We start from the raw sequence: 16,912 nt of genomic DNA, 5'->3' as shown, positions 1-16,912 counted from the left end.
AGGTTATACTCTTGAAACCAAAAACCATCATAACCTAAGGAAGCCAATGATGGTTAGTACATCAGTAACTACTATGACGACGACGACTACTACTACGACTACTACTACTACCACCACCACCACTGTTACTAACACAAGGAAGGAGCAAGCTGTGGCGAGGAGCTGCCAGTGACATGGTTCAGATCAAAACTTAGAAAAATTTAGGGTGGTAAGCTAAACAATCTTATTTTTGGGCTCAAGCCATGGCGTCCTGATGGAAGGATCCTTTTTGGTAGCTTCCTTGGGTAATCACTACTAGGATTTTCCCAGAGAATTAAACCACAGGTTATCACAGAATTCTAACTTCTGGAGCGAGTATCCTAAGGGTTTCCCCTTAAGACATCGTGTATCAACAGGGGACACGCATGTATTAACGTGCCACATAGCTATCTGCACCCCATATAGAGTTAACGCTTCAATATGGCGGACAGGGAGTGGCTGGGAGCTGAGCCGCAGCCAATCTAGATGTGGCGATATCGGTACTCGCGATGTAAACAGACAGACGCCATTGCTTTTGACGACGTCACGTCCGTCCTCATTCCTTTGCTAGTAGCTCGCTCGATTGGACGTGTTTTTCCCTTTGTGCGACTTTATCTGCTTGCATCCTCGCCATGTCTCAACCTTCAGCTTCACCTTCTTCTGGAAAGTTGAGTACAAAGGTTTAAGTATTGTTTAAATAAGCTCTGACCTTAAAGTAAATCTTACTTTTCGAGATATTTGCATAATTGTGGCAGAGCTTTGCCAGACCGGTCAGCGCCATTTTATGACGCTGCTGTTGCTTGCATGCCTTATTTAGTTAGCCGCAACAGCCTTACCGGTATATAAATTACTAATCAGCGCTATTAGTTATTTAGTCTTCATAGCTAGGAACTTTTATCGTGTTTTTGACGCTTTAGTTAGGGTCTTCGCTGACCCCATACCAGTAGGCTTTGATTAGCCCCTAGGCCAGTGAGCCTATACCAGTGTTAATGCATGATATTTCAGTGATCCTAGTGTTAGTTATGAAGATTTTGGCATTATTTTACAATACCATTGACAGTGATGCAAGTGTTTTTTTTTATTTTCGCCTTCAGGGACCATATAGGGGGTAGGTTATCTTGAGTGCCTTGTTAACCTTACCTTATGATAGGACCCCTATATGCTCTCTTCATCCCTAGCCCTGGGCTTCCCTCTGGTAATCTTGTACCCTATTACATGCAATAGGACAAGACTCCTCAGAGTACTGTATCGCCTCCCCACCTAAGGGAATGACCCCTCCCTTAGTGCTGCGGGCCTTAAAGGTAGGATCACCTCCTTTAAGCCGAATCGGTCCTTGACCTTTTCCATGCGATACGTCTTCTCCCTTCCTTGATTAGGGTCTAACAACCCTAATCCAGGTTAGGTTGGGAGGGCTGGTTTATGTACCTTGCTGAAATATACGCGTGCACCGTTTTTCAGTTGGTCCACCTACTATAGGTTAGGGTGAGCATCTCCCTTCCTAGGTGGCCGCTCTGGTGCATAACCCATCCTTTCTTATAAGAAGACCCTTTTCCCCCCCCCCAACCTATCTCTTGCCTAGCCTAACCTATCAGTAGGTTAGGCTTCATATGTCCCCTGTCCTACACTCCACCCTAGGCTGGAGTGCTGGACCCCGTGGTGCTCTCAGTGTTGTCCGCTCTGATACATAGACCTTCCATAGTGCTATGGAGTCAGTTATCATTTGGTCGACATGAAGAGTCTCCACCCCTTCTTTGGGTACACCCTGTCCTCTCTTGGACTGCCTTAGCCCCCGGCCCTTGCGGCCCCTGCTTAGGATGATAGATTCACCTCTATCATGGTGGTACCTTTTCCAGAGGTGTCTTGACTAGGCTAATACAGCCTTGCCATCCCACCTCCTTCTTTGGTGCTTGTCCCTTGCCGCCTCTACCCCGGCATTACCGCCGCTACGGGTGACTTCCTTATCCTTGCCGCCTTCCCCCGAGTGCCAGGGGATCGTCGCCGGCCGCTGGCTTACCGCCGTGGCCTCTCCATTCCCTCATAGCCTCGGCACACTGCCGACCCCTCCGGAGTGCCGGCACTAGCAGCCGGCCCCCGGCCCCGGCTATGCTCCCTTATCCTTACCCCTGTCACCCTCCGACTGCCTCCGGCTGCCGGAACCGCCGCTCCTTGCCGGCGGCCGCCGCTACCGGCTGCCGCCACCCTGGCTTCCTTGACCATAGTATGATCATTCTTGAATGCCAGAAACTCTGCTCGAGCGGCTTCCGGCGTGCCGGGGGTAGGCCGGACCCATCCGGAGGCGGCAAGATGCCTTGCACCCCTTCTCTCAGCTATCTTTACTAGCGATAGCTCCTAAAAACCGCACCTAGACGGTTTGTTAACGCAGACAAACTGGTACGGAATCGTACACTTTGTTCAGTTTTCACTCTGTCTTCTTGCGTGTTTCATCTTTCCAGCACGCTACGTGTAATTGGCACGTCTGGTTGCCGGAACCTTACTAGGATCTCATGATCCCCAGATTTCTTGATAAGATTTCAAGCCTAGTCTATAATATGGTTATTCTAGATGGAATTCCCATTATCAAGACACCTTCCATGGAGGCCTACGGCCACCTGGGACTGTCTGATGCTACGGCAACCAGCCGGGCGGGTTACACGAGGCATGCGTCTGTCTCCTTTCACCCACCCTTCTGTGCATCACAATTAACTTATGTTAATATTAACTTGTTAATAATTAACTTTATATACGAGCCATATTATGACTCTACAATACTCATCGTCTCTTTCTTTTACAGGAGGAGTACGTCAAGTGTGACCACGACTTCTGCGCGGTCCGTCGGCCACACTTCCATGGACACACGGCGTGTAGGACACACGCCCCTTGTGCTCACAAGAGAGGGGATCTCAAGTACTGGGGCCCCACCACCTGTTCGGTCTGCCAAGAATGCTTACAGAAAGCATTCTATGATCCTCCCTCAGCGGAGATTCGGGACACTGCTCGGGACAACCTACGCAAGTGGGTACGTGGCTTTCAAAAGAACGCCACTGGACCATACCTAGCCACAGAAGAAATGAGGTCTTTGCTGTTCCCAAAGGCCTCACCAGACTCAGTGGTCCCAGTCGAACAGATCCCCGTAGTCCAGATTACAGTGGAACCTGATACTGTCATGGCTCAGTCCATGAATGATTGTCACCTGGATTCAGAACATGATGAACACATGTCAGAGATCTCGGAGGACACCGAGAAAACCCTTATGGCCCAGGGTGAAGGGGAGGATGAAGAAGAAGAGGACCGGGTAGTATATACCGAGTCCGATAAGGAGGATGCCCCTCCCTCCATCCCCCCTCCTACTCCTACACCGACGGAAGTGTCTCTCCCGTCTACGTCCTCCACCACGACTCCTCTACCTACGGCACAGGATATGATTCGGCTCATTGAATCCGTGATGGAGCAAAAGCTCCAAGAAACTCACAAGATCATTCGGTCGATGGGAGGTTCCAAGGAATCTCGCAAAATCTCCATCAAGGACCTCCCCGCATGCTCGAGCGACAATCCGTGGCGATTCGCCGAGCATATGGTCATCGCTGACGACAAGATCTTCGTCAGCGATAAGATCGGTTCCACACCCCTGGAAGAAGTGGAGTTCTTCCCCCGCTTTGAGGCGTATCCGGACTGTTACGTCCGTCTACGTTCAGAACCATCCTCAAAGGAAGAGACCGAACCGAAGGAGAAAATAGTGTTCGATCTCTCGAAGGCCCAGGCTATGCTTGCCAAAGCGCTTAAGAGCAGAGGCTTTACCTGCTCTAGACTTCCGGCTCTGAGCAAGAAGTACCCCACCTACGTTGCGCCCGATGAAGTGGTGATACCCTTCACGGAAAAGGCCTTCGCTGCCTGCCTTAAGGCTGTAGAAGAAGGGAAATCCTGCCCTGCATTGGAGGAATGCAGACCTTTCTCCGCAGCCACCCCGCCCGACACCAAACACTGGAAGGATGTGCAACACACCTTCGTGGTGGGCAAACTAGATCCTGACGTTGCTGGACGTCAGTTTAATGAGGACCTCCCCAAGCTAAACGAACACCTCCTTCGTAGGGAACAGGAAACGAAGGAGAGGCTGGCAGCATCTCTCACTCTCCAGGTCCAGATGGACGTAATGGCTGGTGACACCAGAGTCCCTGACCATTACATGGTCCTTGCCAAATCTCATATGGCAACCTTAGTCAAGGATCTGTACCACTTCATGCGAGCTCGTAGAGCCTGCAGAGAATTCGTGTTCTCCAGTGCCACTGTCAGACACGAACCCCGGAAACTGATTGCCTCCAACATCTGGGGCAAGTACCTCTTCCCGTCTGATCTAGTGAAAGAGATCACAGACAAGGCCGCATCTGAGAACAGGAACCTTCTCAACAAATGGGGCATGTCTAGGAAGAGAAAGCCCTCTCAGGATGACGGTCCTCAACCTAAGAGGAAGCAGTCGAAGCATAGACCCCAGCAACGTCAGCACAGACGTCAGTTTCCGGCACCCGCTACTCCCCAAGTGGCCGCTCAGCCGCCACAGACCTTTCAGTTGGTCCCACAGCCGGTTTTGCCTCATCACCGGCCTTCAACCCCGCCTTCGAGCAGCACTCCACTACCTTTCGTCCCAAGGGTAGAAGCTCAGGCAGGGGTTCCGGCAGAGATTCCTCTCGCCGGCCCTCCAGAGGCAGAGGAGGACAGGGAGCTAGCGGCCGAGGCAGCAAGTCCTCGGGACCCCAGAAGCAATGAAGTGCTTCCGGTGGGAGGAAGACTCCGCCACTTCCAGGATCGCTGGACCTTCGACTCCTGGGCACACAGCATCATCAAGAAAGTTCTGGGCTGGAGCTGGGCGCAACCACCCCCAACCTTCCAGCAATTCTTCCAACGTTCAACCCCCCCCCTGGAAGAATATGTGCTAGACCTCTTGAACAAGAAGGTGATAAGAAGGGTGAAGTCCACAAGGTTCCAAGGGAGACTGTTTTGTGTTCCCAAGAAAGACTCAGACAGACTCAGAGTCATTCTGGACTTATCCCCCCTCAACGTATTCATATCGAACAACAAGTTCAAGATGCTGACTCTTCAACAGATCAGAACCCTCCTGCCTCAAGGGTCTTTCACGGTCTCGATAGACCTGGCGGACGCATACTGGCACATACCAATGAACCATCACGCTTCCTCCTACCTAGGATTCCGACTCCAACGGAAAAGCTATGCCTTCCAGGCCATGCCCTTCGGACTCAACGTGGCCCCTCGGATATTCACAAAGCTAGCGGACGCAGTAGTACAACAGCTCCGCATCCGAAACGTCCAGGTGATGGCCTACCTCGACGACTGGCTAGTGTGGGCGCCCTCGCCCGAGGATTGTATAGAATCCTGCTGAAAAGTTACCCAGTTTCTCGAACACCTGGGATTCCAGATAAACGCGAAAAAGTCTCACCTATCTCCAGCTCAGAAGTTCCAATGGTTAGGCATCCACTTGAATCTTCAGTCACACCGCCTTTCCATTCCAGCAAAGAAAAGGAAGGAAATAGCAGGGTCTGTCAAGCGACTGTTAAAATTCAAACGGATCTCGAGACGCCAGCAGGAACAAGTTCTAGGCTCTCTACAGTTCGCCTCGATCACAAACCCAGTGCTTCGTGCACAGCTAAAGGATGCAGCGGGAGTCTGGAGACGTTCCGCATCCATCGCTCGAAGAGACCTCAAGAGACGGCTCCCAAGCAGACTTCGACTTCTTCTAAAGCCGTGGTTAGAAGCGAGGGCCCTAAAAAGGTCCCTTCCTCTCCAACACCCACCTCCATCTCTCAACATCCATACGGACGCTTCGTTGGAGGGTTGGGGAGGTCACTCCCACCAAAAACAGGCTCGAGGCACTTGGTCTCCCCTATTCAAGACGTTTCACATCAACATCTTGGAGACCATGGCGGTTCTTCTGACGCTGAAGAAACTCTCCCCGCCCCCGTCGATACACATTCGCCTGACCCTGGACAGCTCTGTGGTAGTGCGTTGTCTCAATCGCCAGGGCTCAAGATCGCCCAAGATAAATCAGGTGCTCCTGACAATCTTCTGTCTGGCAGAAAGGAATGGCACCTGTCTGCAGTTCACCTACAAGGATTCCGCAATGTGACAGCGGACGCTCTATCTCGGACAAACCCGATAGAGTCGGAATGGTCTCTAGACGCAAGGTCATTCTCCTTCATCTCTCACCGAGTCCCAGAACTCCAGATCGACCTCTTCGCAACGAGCGACAACCATCAACTTCCTCGATATGTAGCCCCGTACGAGGACCCCAAAGCGGAAGCGGTGGACGCCATGACCTTGGATTGGAACAGATGGGCCAAGATTTACCTGTTCCCTCCCACCAATCTTCTGCTGAAAGTCCTCTCCAAATTGAGAACCTTCAAAGGGACAGCAGCTCTAGTGGCTCCCAAGTGGCCCCGCAGCAACTGGTACCCCTTGATCCTGGAGATGCAGCCAACGCTGATCCCCCTCCCGGACCCAGTTCTCTCCCAGCAAATACAGAAGTCGACTGTCTTCGCTTCATCATCGAAAATCAAGGACCTTCATCTCATGATTTTCTCACCCTAGCCGCTAAGAAAAGGTTTGGGATTTCGAAGAAGAGTCTAGACTTCCTCGAGGAATACAAGACCGAATCCACGAGAAGGCAATACGAATCGTCTTGGAGGAAATGGGTCTCCTTCGTCAAGGCAAAGAACCCCTCGAAAATCACCATAGATTTTTGCATGTCCTTCATTCACCTTCATGGACAAGGCTTGGCAGCCAACACGATTTCTACTTGCAAATCGGCCTTGACTAGACCTTTGTCATACGCCTTCCAAATAGATCTGTCTAGCGACATCTTCAACAAACTACCGAAGGCCTGTGCCCGTTTATGACCGGCACCCCCTCCGAGACCAATCACTTGGTCTCTAGACAAAGTTCTCCACTTCGCCTCCAACTTGGACAATGATTCATGCCCTCTTAAGGACCTGACTCAGAAAGTTATATTTCTCTTCGCTCTAGCTTCGGGAGCCCGAGTCAGCGAAATAGTGGCACTATCTAGAGAAGAGGGACATATCGTTTTCAACGATTCAGGAGACCTCTCCCTCTTCCCTGATCCGACGTTTCTCGCAAAGAACGAATTACCTACCAAACGATGGGGCCCGTGGAGGATATGCCCCTTGAAGGAAGATGCCTCTCTATGTCCAGTAGAGAGCCTTAAGGTCTATCTTCATAGAACTTCAAACTTTGGTGGAGGCCAACTCTTCAAAGGAGAAACATCGGGCAGCGACCTGTCACTGAAACAATTGAGAGCAAAAATCACCTACTTCATTCGCAGAGCGGATCCAGACAGTACACCCGCTGGTCATGATCCTAGGAAAGTCGCTTCGTCTCTGAATTTCTTTCAGAGTATGGATTTCGAAAGCCTCAAGAACTATACAGGCTGGAAATCCTCGCGTGTTTTCTTTAAACATTATGCGAAACAAGTGCACGAAGTGAAACATTTTGTGGTAGCCGCAGGTAGTGTTATGAAACCTGCTCTGAACTCTGCTTAGAACAGTGAGTTATTAGGGACTCTAACTCGTCGGGTGCCTATGTTGACCCTCAAGTGATACGTAGTGAAGCAGAAACCACCTTGTGTTTTCTTTAACTGTTCTTACCTCAGGTGAAATGTCATAGTAGATTACCACATGAGTGCTACATGCCACGTGCATGTGTGTTACAGAAAGACTAACGTTCCGTAGAACGAGTGCCTACTAATACTCGATTCTTCCCTTTCAGACTCAAGAGCACGCCTTTATGACTATGTACATTTTTATCAATGTAAATGTTTTTTACTATTTATTGCATGACATGTATTGATTTACCTGCAATTATATAATAAAATGTCTATTTTATTAATTGTGCGTCTCCCTTGCTCCTTTCTTACTATGAAATATACTAATAGTCATAGTTTTATTACCCTTTATTCTTGGTTAAGGAAAATGCCAGGATTTACTCCAGGCATTTATTTATATAGAGCAAGTAAGTTTCCTTAGCGAATACTTACTCAATTATGAAGATGAGTCAACTCCATGCACGAAGTGTACAACCACCACCACTTCAAGTTTGTTTCGACGCGAATACCAAATCGCTCTGACTTATCTTATGGATCTCATTGTTCCTTCAGCCTATATGAATAGCCTTCCCATGACCACTTTGATCTCAGCATAGCCCGTGGGGACTTCCATGCCAGGGGGGCAGGAAGGCAACTGCCTCACGGTAGCTCTAGTATAGACCACTATGCTTTCGGCTCAATGTTTTAGCACTCACTTATAAAGGGGAAAAAGTCTACCACGATACACTAATTCTCTGGTACTCTTCCATCAGGACGCCATGGCTTGAGCCCAAAAAACGGATTTTGAGCGAAGCGAAAAATCTATTTTTGGGTGAGATAGCCATGGCGTCCTGATGGACCCACCCTGTCTGTTATCAGGTCCCGCCCTGCGCCGCTGTATCATGGTGATGAGCGAGCTCCAGACTTTCGGAATGAGGACGGACGTGACGTCATCAAAAGCAATGGCGTCCGTCTGTTTACATCGCGAGTACCGATATCGCCACATCTAGATTGGCTGCGGCTCAGCTCCCAGCCACTCCCTGTCCGCCATATTGAAGCGTTAACTCTATATGGGGTGCAGATAGCTATGTGGCACGTTAATACATGCGTGTCCCCTGTTGATACACGATGTCTTAAGGGGAAACCCTTAGGATACTCGCTCCAGAAGTTAGAATTCTGTGATAACCTGTGGTTTAATTCTCTGGGAAAATCCTAGTAGTGATTACCCAAGGAAGCTACCAAAAAGGATCCTTCCATCAGGACGCCATGGCTATCTCACCCAAAAATAGATTTTTCGCTTCGCTCAAAATCAGTTTATCATGCTTAGTATAACAGCAATTCATATTTCAAGGCTTAAACTAATGTAGACCTACTACCGATTAATTGTAATGTGCTGATTAAAATAATTTTGGGAACTAGATTAATGTGAAATCTGTAATTTTTACATTAGCATATTAGTTTTTTCGGCTTGACAAACAGAACATTGTGTAATTAAAGGCATTTTGAAAGTTTCGGATGGTTTAGAATGTTGGAAAAACCCGCATTAGAGCCATTTTACTCCAGAGTAAAAAAAAAAAAAAAAAATCACAAACACGCGAAGGGCCTTATCTTTTAAGTGTCCACCCCTCCCCCACACGAAATGATGGCAAATGGGTTTTTTTCATTATAGGACTAGATTTCAACCACCAAATAAACACAAAGTTCACAAAGAAATTTGTAATGTCGAGAATACACAAGAATAGAGTATTCTCACGAAACCCCCCCCCCCAGGACATGTCGCAGATGGCATTTTTTTTCATTATGGGACTCCAGATTCTAACAACCAAAAAATGCACTAAGTTCACAGAAAACCTTTAATATAGAAACCACGAGATACCAATTCCGACACAGACATTAAAATAAAACTAGACTTGAACCTGATTTTACCATTGGCTATACTACACAGTAAGAGCTAAACACCACTTATTTCAATTATATCGGCGACGGAACACAAAAAAAGGCTAAATCTCGTTCTTGCACAGAAGTTATGTTTGAATAGAACGTCTTCACTTTTGATGGCAAAACCAATACTGTCGCAGTCAAATAAATCCAGTAAAAATAAAATGGCATGATCTTACCTTGTATACCAAATGAAAACCATTAAGTATTGCAGGTGACCATAATTTGAAGTTTGATGAATGCAGTTGTTCTGTTATGAAATCCAGTATTAAACCCAAATAGAAAATTAGTTAATCATTTTCATTGGGTTTCCTGATACCACAGCAATAACATCAGACAAATTTTTGAGACAATACGAAACCTTACCTGGCCAATATACACAAAAAAATTGGATTAATAAGTAAAATATAACCATTTCTCAATCATGAATAGAATTAATAGATAATACTGGGAACACATTGTGTGGATAACTTCCCTTGTTGGAAGAATCACAGGAAAAATGGTCAGGGTAGACAATGGAACACCGTATGGTGGTTTAAATGGAGTGTCATGGAATAAAGTATTAGTTAACATCACTCGGAAGAATAATAAGTAAAAAGAAAACTTCAATTAAACTTCCCAACCTAACCTCAACCTACAAGCCGTGCCCTGACCTAACAGGGGGCTAACGCCCCCTACAACCCCCTTTACATTGCCGTATTCATATTTCCAAATGACCTAAAGGAGGGCTAACGTCCCGTGATCCCCTTTAGACTACTACATTTTTAACCATCATCCATACATGTGTCCGTATCACTCACACACCCGCATATTCTTTCTTGTAATTATATAAAATCAGTAAATTAAACACAGGGACAAATCATGTGAAGATTCAACTTACTGTAAACTGATGAAGAAACTTGGGTCAGGTCAGGTTCAGCAATGGTGGGATTGATGGCAGTAGGAAAAGGGTCTGTAATAAAGTATAAGCATTAGTGAACAGATTAAATATTTAACTTGGCGTTAGATAATTTGCAAACTACACATTCTTTCATATTCATTTAAAAAATATATATAAAACTGGGAAGAGTGCAAGGCATTAACTCAATATAATTGATGAAGGCACTTGGAAATATAATATGATCAAAACGAACACGAACATTTAACCATTCAACTTACCGTAAATTGACAAAAACTTGGAAAGATGGCATATTCAGGGCCAGGTCGGGTTCGGCAATGGTTTGACTGATGGCGGTAAGAAAAACCGTCTGTAATAAAGTATAAGAATTAGTGAACAGCACTCACAAAATACTCAACTTGGTGAATAATAATTCACAAACAAGAGTCCTTCATATATTCGTTCCAAACCAATCTAATTAAAACAAAGAATGCAAGGCATTTACTTAATTGATGAAGACACGTGGAAATATAACACAGGAAAGTTAATTAACCTTAACGGTTGTGATTCTTCGGAGTCAAACAGGAGGATAGGGATGGTTTCCATGAGGGCTGTACAGTTTTCCCGCTTCCATAAAAAACTGATGGTTGGGATTCATAGGATATCACCCAAACATATCTTGAAAAATACTGATCAAAGTATTGTTTTCATCCCAGGTCTCTTTGACCCTTCTTTTACGTTTCTCCCATGCCGCTCCATTGTTTGGGTGTGAATAGTTTGATCGTTTGGATCTATGAAGTCCTACGCATGGTTGATGAACTGACGGACATGTCCTTCCGTCAACAGTCTTGTACGCGGCCCAGCCGCCGCTCATAACAACTGACCCAGCTTACATTGCTGTATCAAAGTTATTAAAGTTTAGGCGCTACGATCTCTGCCTTTGCTAGGAAGAGGAATGATCAAAATTTTTTTTTGTTACCTGCTCAATCCCACCGAACAGCCAGACCGGGCTCAATTGTCTACTACAATGGTATTTTTGGGCTCAAGCCATGACGTGCTGATGGAAGGTTCCTTCAGTAGCTTCCTAAGGGTATATTTGACTACAGTAGATATTCCCAGAGAATTAAACTAAAGGTTTCACAGAATTCTAACTTCTGGAGCGAGTATCGTAAAGGTTTCCCTTTAAGACATCGTATATCAACAGGGGACGCATGTATTAACGCGCCACATAGCTATCTGCACCCCATACAGAGTTAACACTTCGATATGGAGGGACGGAGAATAGCTGGGGAGCTGTTCCACAGCTAATCTCGTCCGTGGCTACTTTTGGTACTCGAGACGTAAACAAACTGGCGCCATTGCTAAATGACGTCACGTCCATCCTCATCCTTCGCTTAGTAGCTTGCCTTACTAAACGGATTTTTCTCTGTGCGTATCTTATCGACTTGCATCTTAGCCATGTCTCTACCCTCGGCCTCGCCTTGAGTACAAGGTTCCAGTATTGTTTAAATAAGCTCTGACCGTAAAGTAACTTTTACTTTTTGAGATATTTTATGTTTTGTGGCAGAGCTGTGCTACTACCGGACCCGCCATTTTATGGCGTCGCTGTTGTTTTGCATGCCTTATTTAGCTAGCCTCAACAGCGTTTTCCGGCCTCATTGACTAATCGATACTATTAGTTATTTAGTCTTCATAGCTAGGAACTTTATATATCGTGTTTTGACGCTCTTTTATTGGTCATCGACTGACCCCATACCAGTTCGCTAGTCTAGCCCCTAGGCCAGAGTGCCTATCATCAGTGTTCATGCATGATATATTTCAGTGATCCTAGGTTTAGTTATGAAGATAGTGGCATTATTTTATGATACTGTTTACTGTGATGCAAGTGTTTTCGCCTTCAGGGACCATATAGGGGATAGGTTTGACAGTGTGCCTCTCTAACCTAACCTAATTGCAGGCCCCCTATATGCTCCCTTCACCCCCTGCCTTAGGGCATTCCCTCTGCGTAGCCTTGCTCCCCCTACCACGTAAGGGGATCAAGCTCATACCAGAGTACTTAACACTTCTCTGTCCTCCCTAAGGGAATGATCCCCCCTTAGGGCTGCGTCCGAGAATGAGGAACGGCCTGCCCTTCCTCTATTGCTGAGGCTAGGCTTCCTGACCTTCCCTGCAATGCGATACGTCTTCCATCCCTCCTAGTTCAGGGTGTAACATCCCTGCTCTAGGTTAGGCTTGGGGAGAGTTAGTTCTGTGCCTTGCTGAAACGGTACCCATGCACCGTTCTCAGACAGGCCGCCTAACCTTAGGCTAGGGAGCGTCCTCCCTTCCTTGGTGGCCGCTTTGGTACAGAGCCTCTCCTATAGAAGACCCTTCTTCTCCCCTCCCCACCTATCTCTTGTATGGCCTAGCCTATACTTAGGTTAGTCTATACCCATCTGTCCCCTGTCCTACAACTCCTCCTTAGGGTGGAGTGATAGGGCTACCTTGAGTCCCTGTGTGCAGTCCGCTCTGGTACAAATACCCTTCATAGTGTCCTATGGGGTTAGCCACTGGATGCGTTTTGTCCGCAGGGGTTCTCCCCCTCTTGGGTGTTCCCTAGCCCTCCCTTGGGCTACCCTGGATGATAGGGCTAGCCTCTATCATGGGTACACCCATTCAGGTGGGATGTCTTGGGGTCCGTGTCCGTACCCCTACATCCCTCCTTCTGTCTCTTTCACTGTCCTGGTGCCGGTCCCTTGCCGCCTCCTCTGTCGGTGATACCCACCTCCCACCCTTGGTGGCACATTCCTTGCCCCCTGGGCCGTCAGTCCTCCGTGTGCCGGGGGACTGCCGCCTCCCGTCGGCGTACAGCCGATGGCCTTCCCTCATACCTCATGGCTTCGGTCGTCCGTCCATCGGTCCGGCCCCCGGAGTGCCGGCATCCACTGCCGGCAGTCCGGTTCTGCTATAGCCCTTCCTTGTCCCTGTCACCAAGCCGGCAACCTTCGGCTGCCGGAGCCGCCGCTTCCCGCCGGCGTGGCGCCGTTGTGCCGGCGGCCGCCATCCTGGCATTACTTCTGACTTCTATATTTGTCTTCCCTAATGCCAGAAACACTGCTGGAGCGGCCTCCGGCGTGCCGTCGGTCTGCTGGAGCCTTCCGGAGGCGTCAAAGCGACTTGCACCCCTTCTCCTAGCTATCATCTCATGCTGATAGCCCTACATTGCAACCAGATGGTTTGACTACATAAATAGATAGGTATTGTCTTACCGTTCTATTAATAACCATGCTGTCTTCTTGCATATCACAAATTTCCGGCATGCTATGTGTATCTTAGCACGGGTGGTTGCCGGAAACCGTTACCCTATGGGATCTTCTACATTACCAATTCTATGGTCTGAGTGGCCTCAGTCCCAGTTTTATATCCTTGGCAATTCCTACTAGAATTCCCCCTGCCTCCCTGGCAATCTATGAAGAATTCTGCCCTGTGCCCTTGGTCACAAACAAATTTCCTATGGATAAGGTTACGGTAACCAGCCGGGCGGGTTACACGGAGTATGTGTCTATCTCCTTCATTTCCGCCCACTCTCAAAAACATCACATTGTTTATATCACTTAAAATTAAGTTAAAGATTAATCCTTTAATATTTAACTTTAGAATATAAGTCATTCTTATGACTCCCCCATACTCATGTTCTCTTTCTCTTACAGGAGGAGTACGTGAAGTGCGATCACGGCTTCTGTGCAGTGAAGCGCCCGCACTTCTACGGGCACACGGCGTGTAGGACCCACGCCCCTTGCGCCAACAAGAAAGGCGATCTGAAGTTTTGGGACCCGCAGAACTGTACAGTCTGCAAGGACCGCCTGGTCGAGGCGTTCAATAATCCTCCCTCAGCGAAGGTTAGGGACGCTTCTCGAAAGAAGCTACGCAAATGGGTGCGTGGCTTCCAGAAGAACGCCACTGGACCATACCTTGCCACTGAAGACTTGAGGGCCTTGCTTTTCCCGAAGGCATCCCCAGACTCTGTGGTCCCCAAGGATCAGATCCCCACCGTCCAGATAACGGTGGAACCCGATGTAGTCATGGCCCAGTCCATGCACGAGTGTCACCTGGATACCGACAACGCGGAACGTATGTCGGAAGTGTCTGAGACCACGGAGAGGAACCTCATGGCCGAAGAACTGGACTACGAGGAAGAGCTAGTGGAATACACCGAGTCGGAGCAGGAGGTCGCTCCGCCTTCCACCCCCGCCCCAACTCCTACACCGACGGATGTATCACTCCCGTCTACCTCCGCCACCCCGGACCCCATCCCATCCAGCGCCCAGGAGATGTTCCGTATGCTCGAAGCTCTTATGGACAAGAAACTCCATGAGACAAACGAATACATCAGGACCATGGGAAGTTCAAATGAGCCGAAAAGGATTTCGGTTAAGGACCTCCCGGCATGTTCGGACGCCAACCCCTGGAGGTATGCCGAGCACATGCCTATCCCAACGGGCAGGATCTTCGTCAGTGAGAAGGTCGGCTCGGTTGCCCTGGAAGAAGTGGAATTCTTCCCGAGTTTTGAGGCTTATCCGGACTGTTACGTCCGACTTCGATCCGAACCTGCCTCTAAAGAAGAGACCGAACCAAAGGAGGCGATAGTGTTCGATCTCCCGAAGGCCCAGGCTATGCTGGCCAATGCGGTTAAAAGTAGGGGTTTTACCTGCTCTAAGCTTCCGGCGCCGAGCAAGAAGCACCCTACCTACGTCGCACCAGACGATGCGATCCTCCCCTTCATGGAAAAGGCCTTCGCTGCGGTACACAAGGCAGTGGAAGAAGGGAAACCTTGCCCTGCACTGGAGGAGTGCAGACCCTTCTCCCTGACTACTCCCCCCGATGTTCGACACAGGAAAGATGTCCAGCATACCTTCGTGGTGGGGAAACTAGAACCTGACGTTGCTGGACATCAGTTTAACGAAGACCTCCCGAAACTTAATGACCATCTCCTTCGTCGGGAACATGACACGAAGGAAAGGCTCGCCGCATCCATGTCCCTCCAGGTACAGCTCGACGTCATGGCCGGTGTCACTAGAATCCCCGATTACTACATGGTGCTCGCCAAAACGCATATGGCGACTGTAGTTAAAGACCTGTACAGCTTCATGAAGGCTCGTAGAGCCTGTCGTGAATTCGTGTTCTCCAGTGCTACAGTGAGACACGAACCCCGGAGGCCGATTTCCTCCAAAATCTGGGGTAAGCACCTCTTTCCCTCTGCCCTTGTGAAAGAGATCATCGACAAGGCCGCCACGGAGAACAGGAACCTTCTCCACAAGTGGGGCATGTCGAAGAAGACGAAATCCTCTCAGGACGACGGCCCTCAACCTAAGAGGAAATCCTCCAAGCAGAAACCCCAGCAACGTCAACAGAGACGGCAGTTTCCGGGATCCGCTACTCCCCAAGTGGCAGCTCAGCCACAGCAGACCTTTCAGCTGGTCACCCAACCGGTCTTGTCACAGTCGCCGGTTTTCACCCCTGCTTTCGAGCAACAGACGACTACCTTTCGTCCGAAAGGTAGAGGCTCAAACAGAGGTGCAGGCAGAGACGCATCTCGCCGTCCCTCCAGAGGCAGAGGAGGAAGGGGAGCTAGCGGCCGAGGCAGTAAACCCTCGGGACACCAGAAGCAATAAAGTGCTTCCGGTGGGAGGAAGACTCCGCCAACTCAAAACTCTTTGGGGATAGGAGCCTAAAAGACATTGCAAACCCGAGACTACTAAGGTTGAAGGAGAAAACTATGCAATATAGTTTTACCATAAGATATTTGCCTGGGAAGAAGAATTCAGCAGCCGATACGTTATCAAGATACCCAGTGATTCGCAGTGAAACTACCGTCAAAGACGAGAAGAGGAGGAACTTATGAACGAAGTTTGTATTGCCTCCATGACGTCATCGCTGGCGGATGACGTCATTACTATGGACTGGGCTACCATGAGGGGGGAAGCAGAGAAGGATCCTGATTATTTACTATTGCAGTGACGTATCAGCGAAGGGGGTTGGCCGTCGTCAAGGTCTCAGGTGGAGCCCTGCCTAAAACCTTTTTTCAATGTACGTGATAGACCGAGTGTCATTGAAGGATTAGTCACATATGCATATGACGAGGGTCATGTTCGTCTGGTAGTTCCGGAGGTACTACGTTTACGCATTGCAACCAATTTACATTCAGGTCATCAATCAACTGACTCCATGATCAGAAGAGCACGACAGGCGGTTTATTGGCCTGGGATTGAGGGTGACTTGGCAAATTATAGGGCACAGTGTCATGATTGCAACGTTGCGGCACCTTCGCAACAAAGGTAAAGTATTATATACACTCCCCCTCCCAAATATCCATTTCAGAGAAATGTTGCAGATTTATTTCAAGTAGCAGGGAGGCAGTATATGGTCTACGCCGATCGACTGACTGGATGGATGGAAATTTATTTCTTCGCTAACGGAACTACATCCGCGAGATTGAT

The 16,912-nt window shown here is 48.4% G+C and overlaps 1 protein-coding gene across 2 annotated transcripts in view; it reads right to left on the bottom strand.

The window, feature by feature from the left end:
- The window catches only part of LOC137627500 (uncharacterized), a 45,356-nt gene that overhangs the window by 16,661 nt on the left and 11,783 nt on the right, over positions 1-16,912 (bottom strand). For both annotated transcript variants that reach the window (XM_068358586.1, XM_068358587.1), the window contains exons 2-3: positions 10,718-10,806; positions 10,440-10,511 (exon numbers count right to left, since the gene is read on the bottom strand). In XM_068358586.1, coding sequence (XP_068214687.1) covers positions 10,475-10,511; positions 10,718-10,806 — 126 coding nt within the window. In that variant the 3' untranslated portion in view covers positions 10,440-10,474. The remainder of the gene's footprint in view (positions 1-10,439; positions 10,512-10,717; positions 10,807-16,912) is intronic.

This window comes from Palaemon carinicauda, chromosome 35 (assembly GCF_036898095.1).
Source record: "Palaemon carinicauda isolate YSFRI2023 chromosome 35, ASM3689809v2, whole genome shotgun sequence".
NCBI classification, from domain to species: domain Eukaryota; kingdom Metazoa; phylum Arthropoda; class Malacostraca; order Decapoda; family Palaemonidae; genus Palaemon; species Palaemon carinicauda.
The sequence above is the reverse complement of the archived record's forward strand: the minus strand, read 5'-3'. Positions and strand labels throughout refer to the sequence as shown.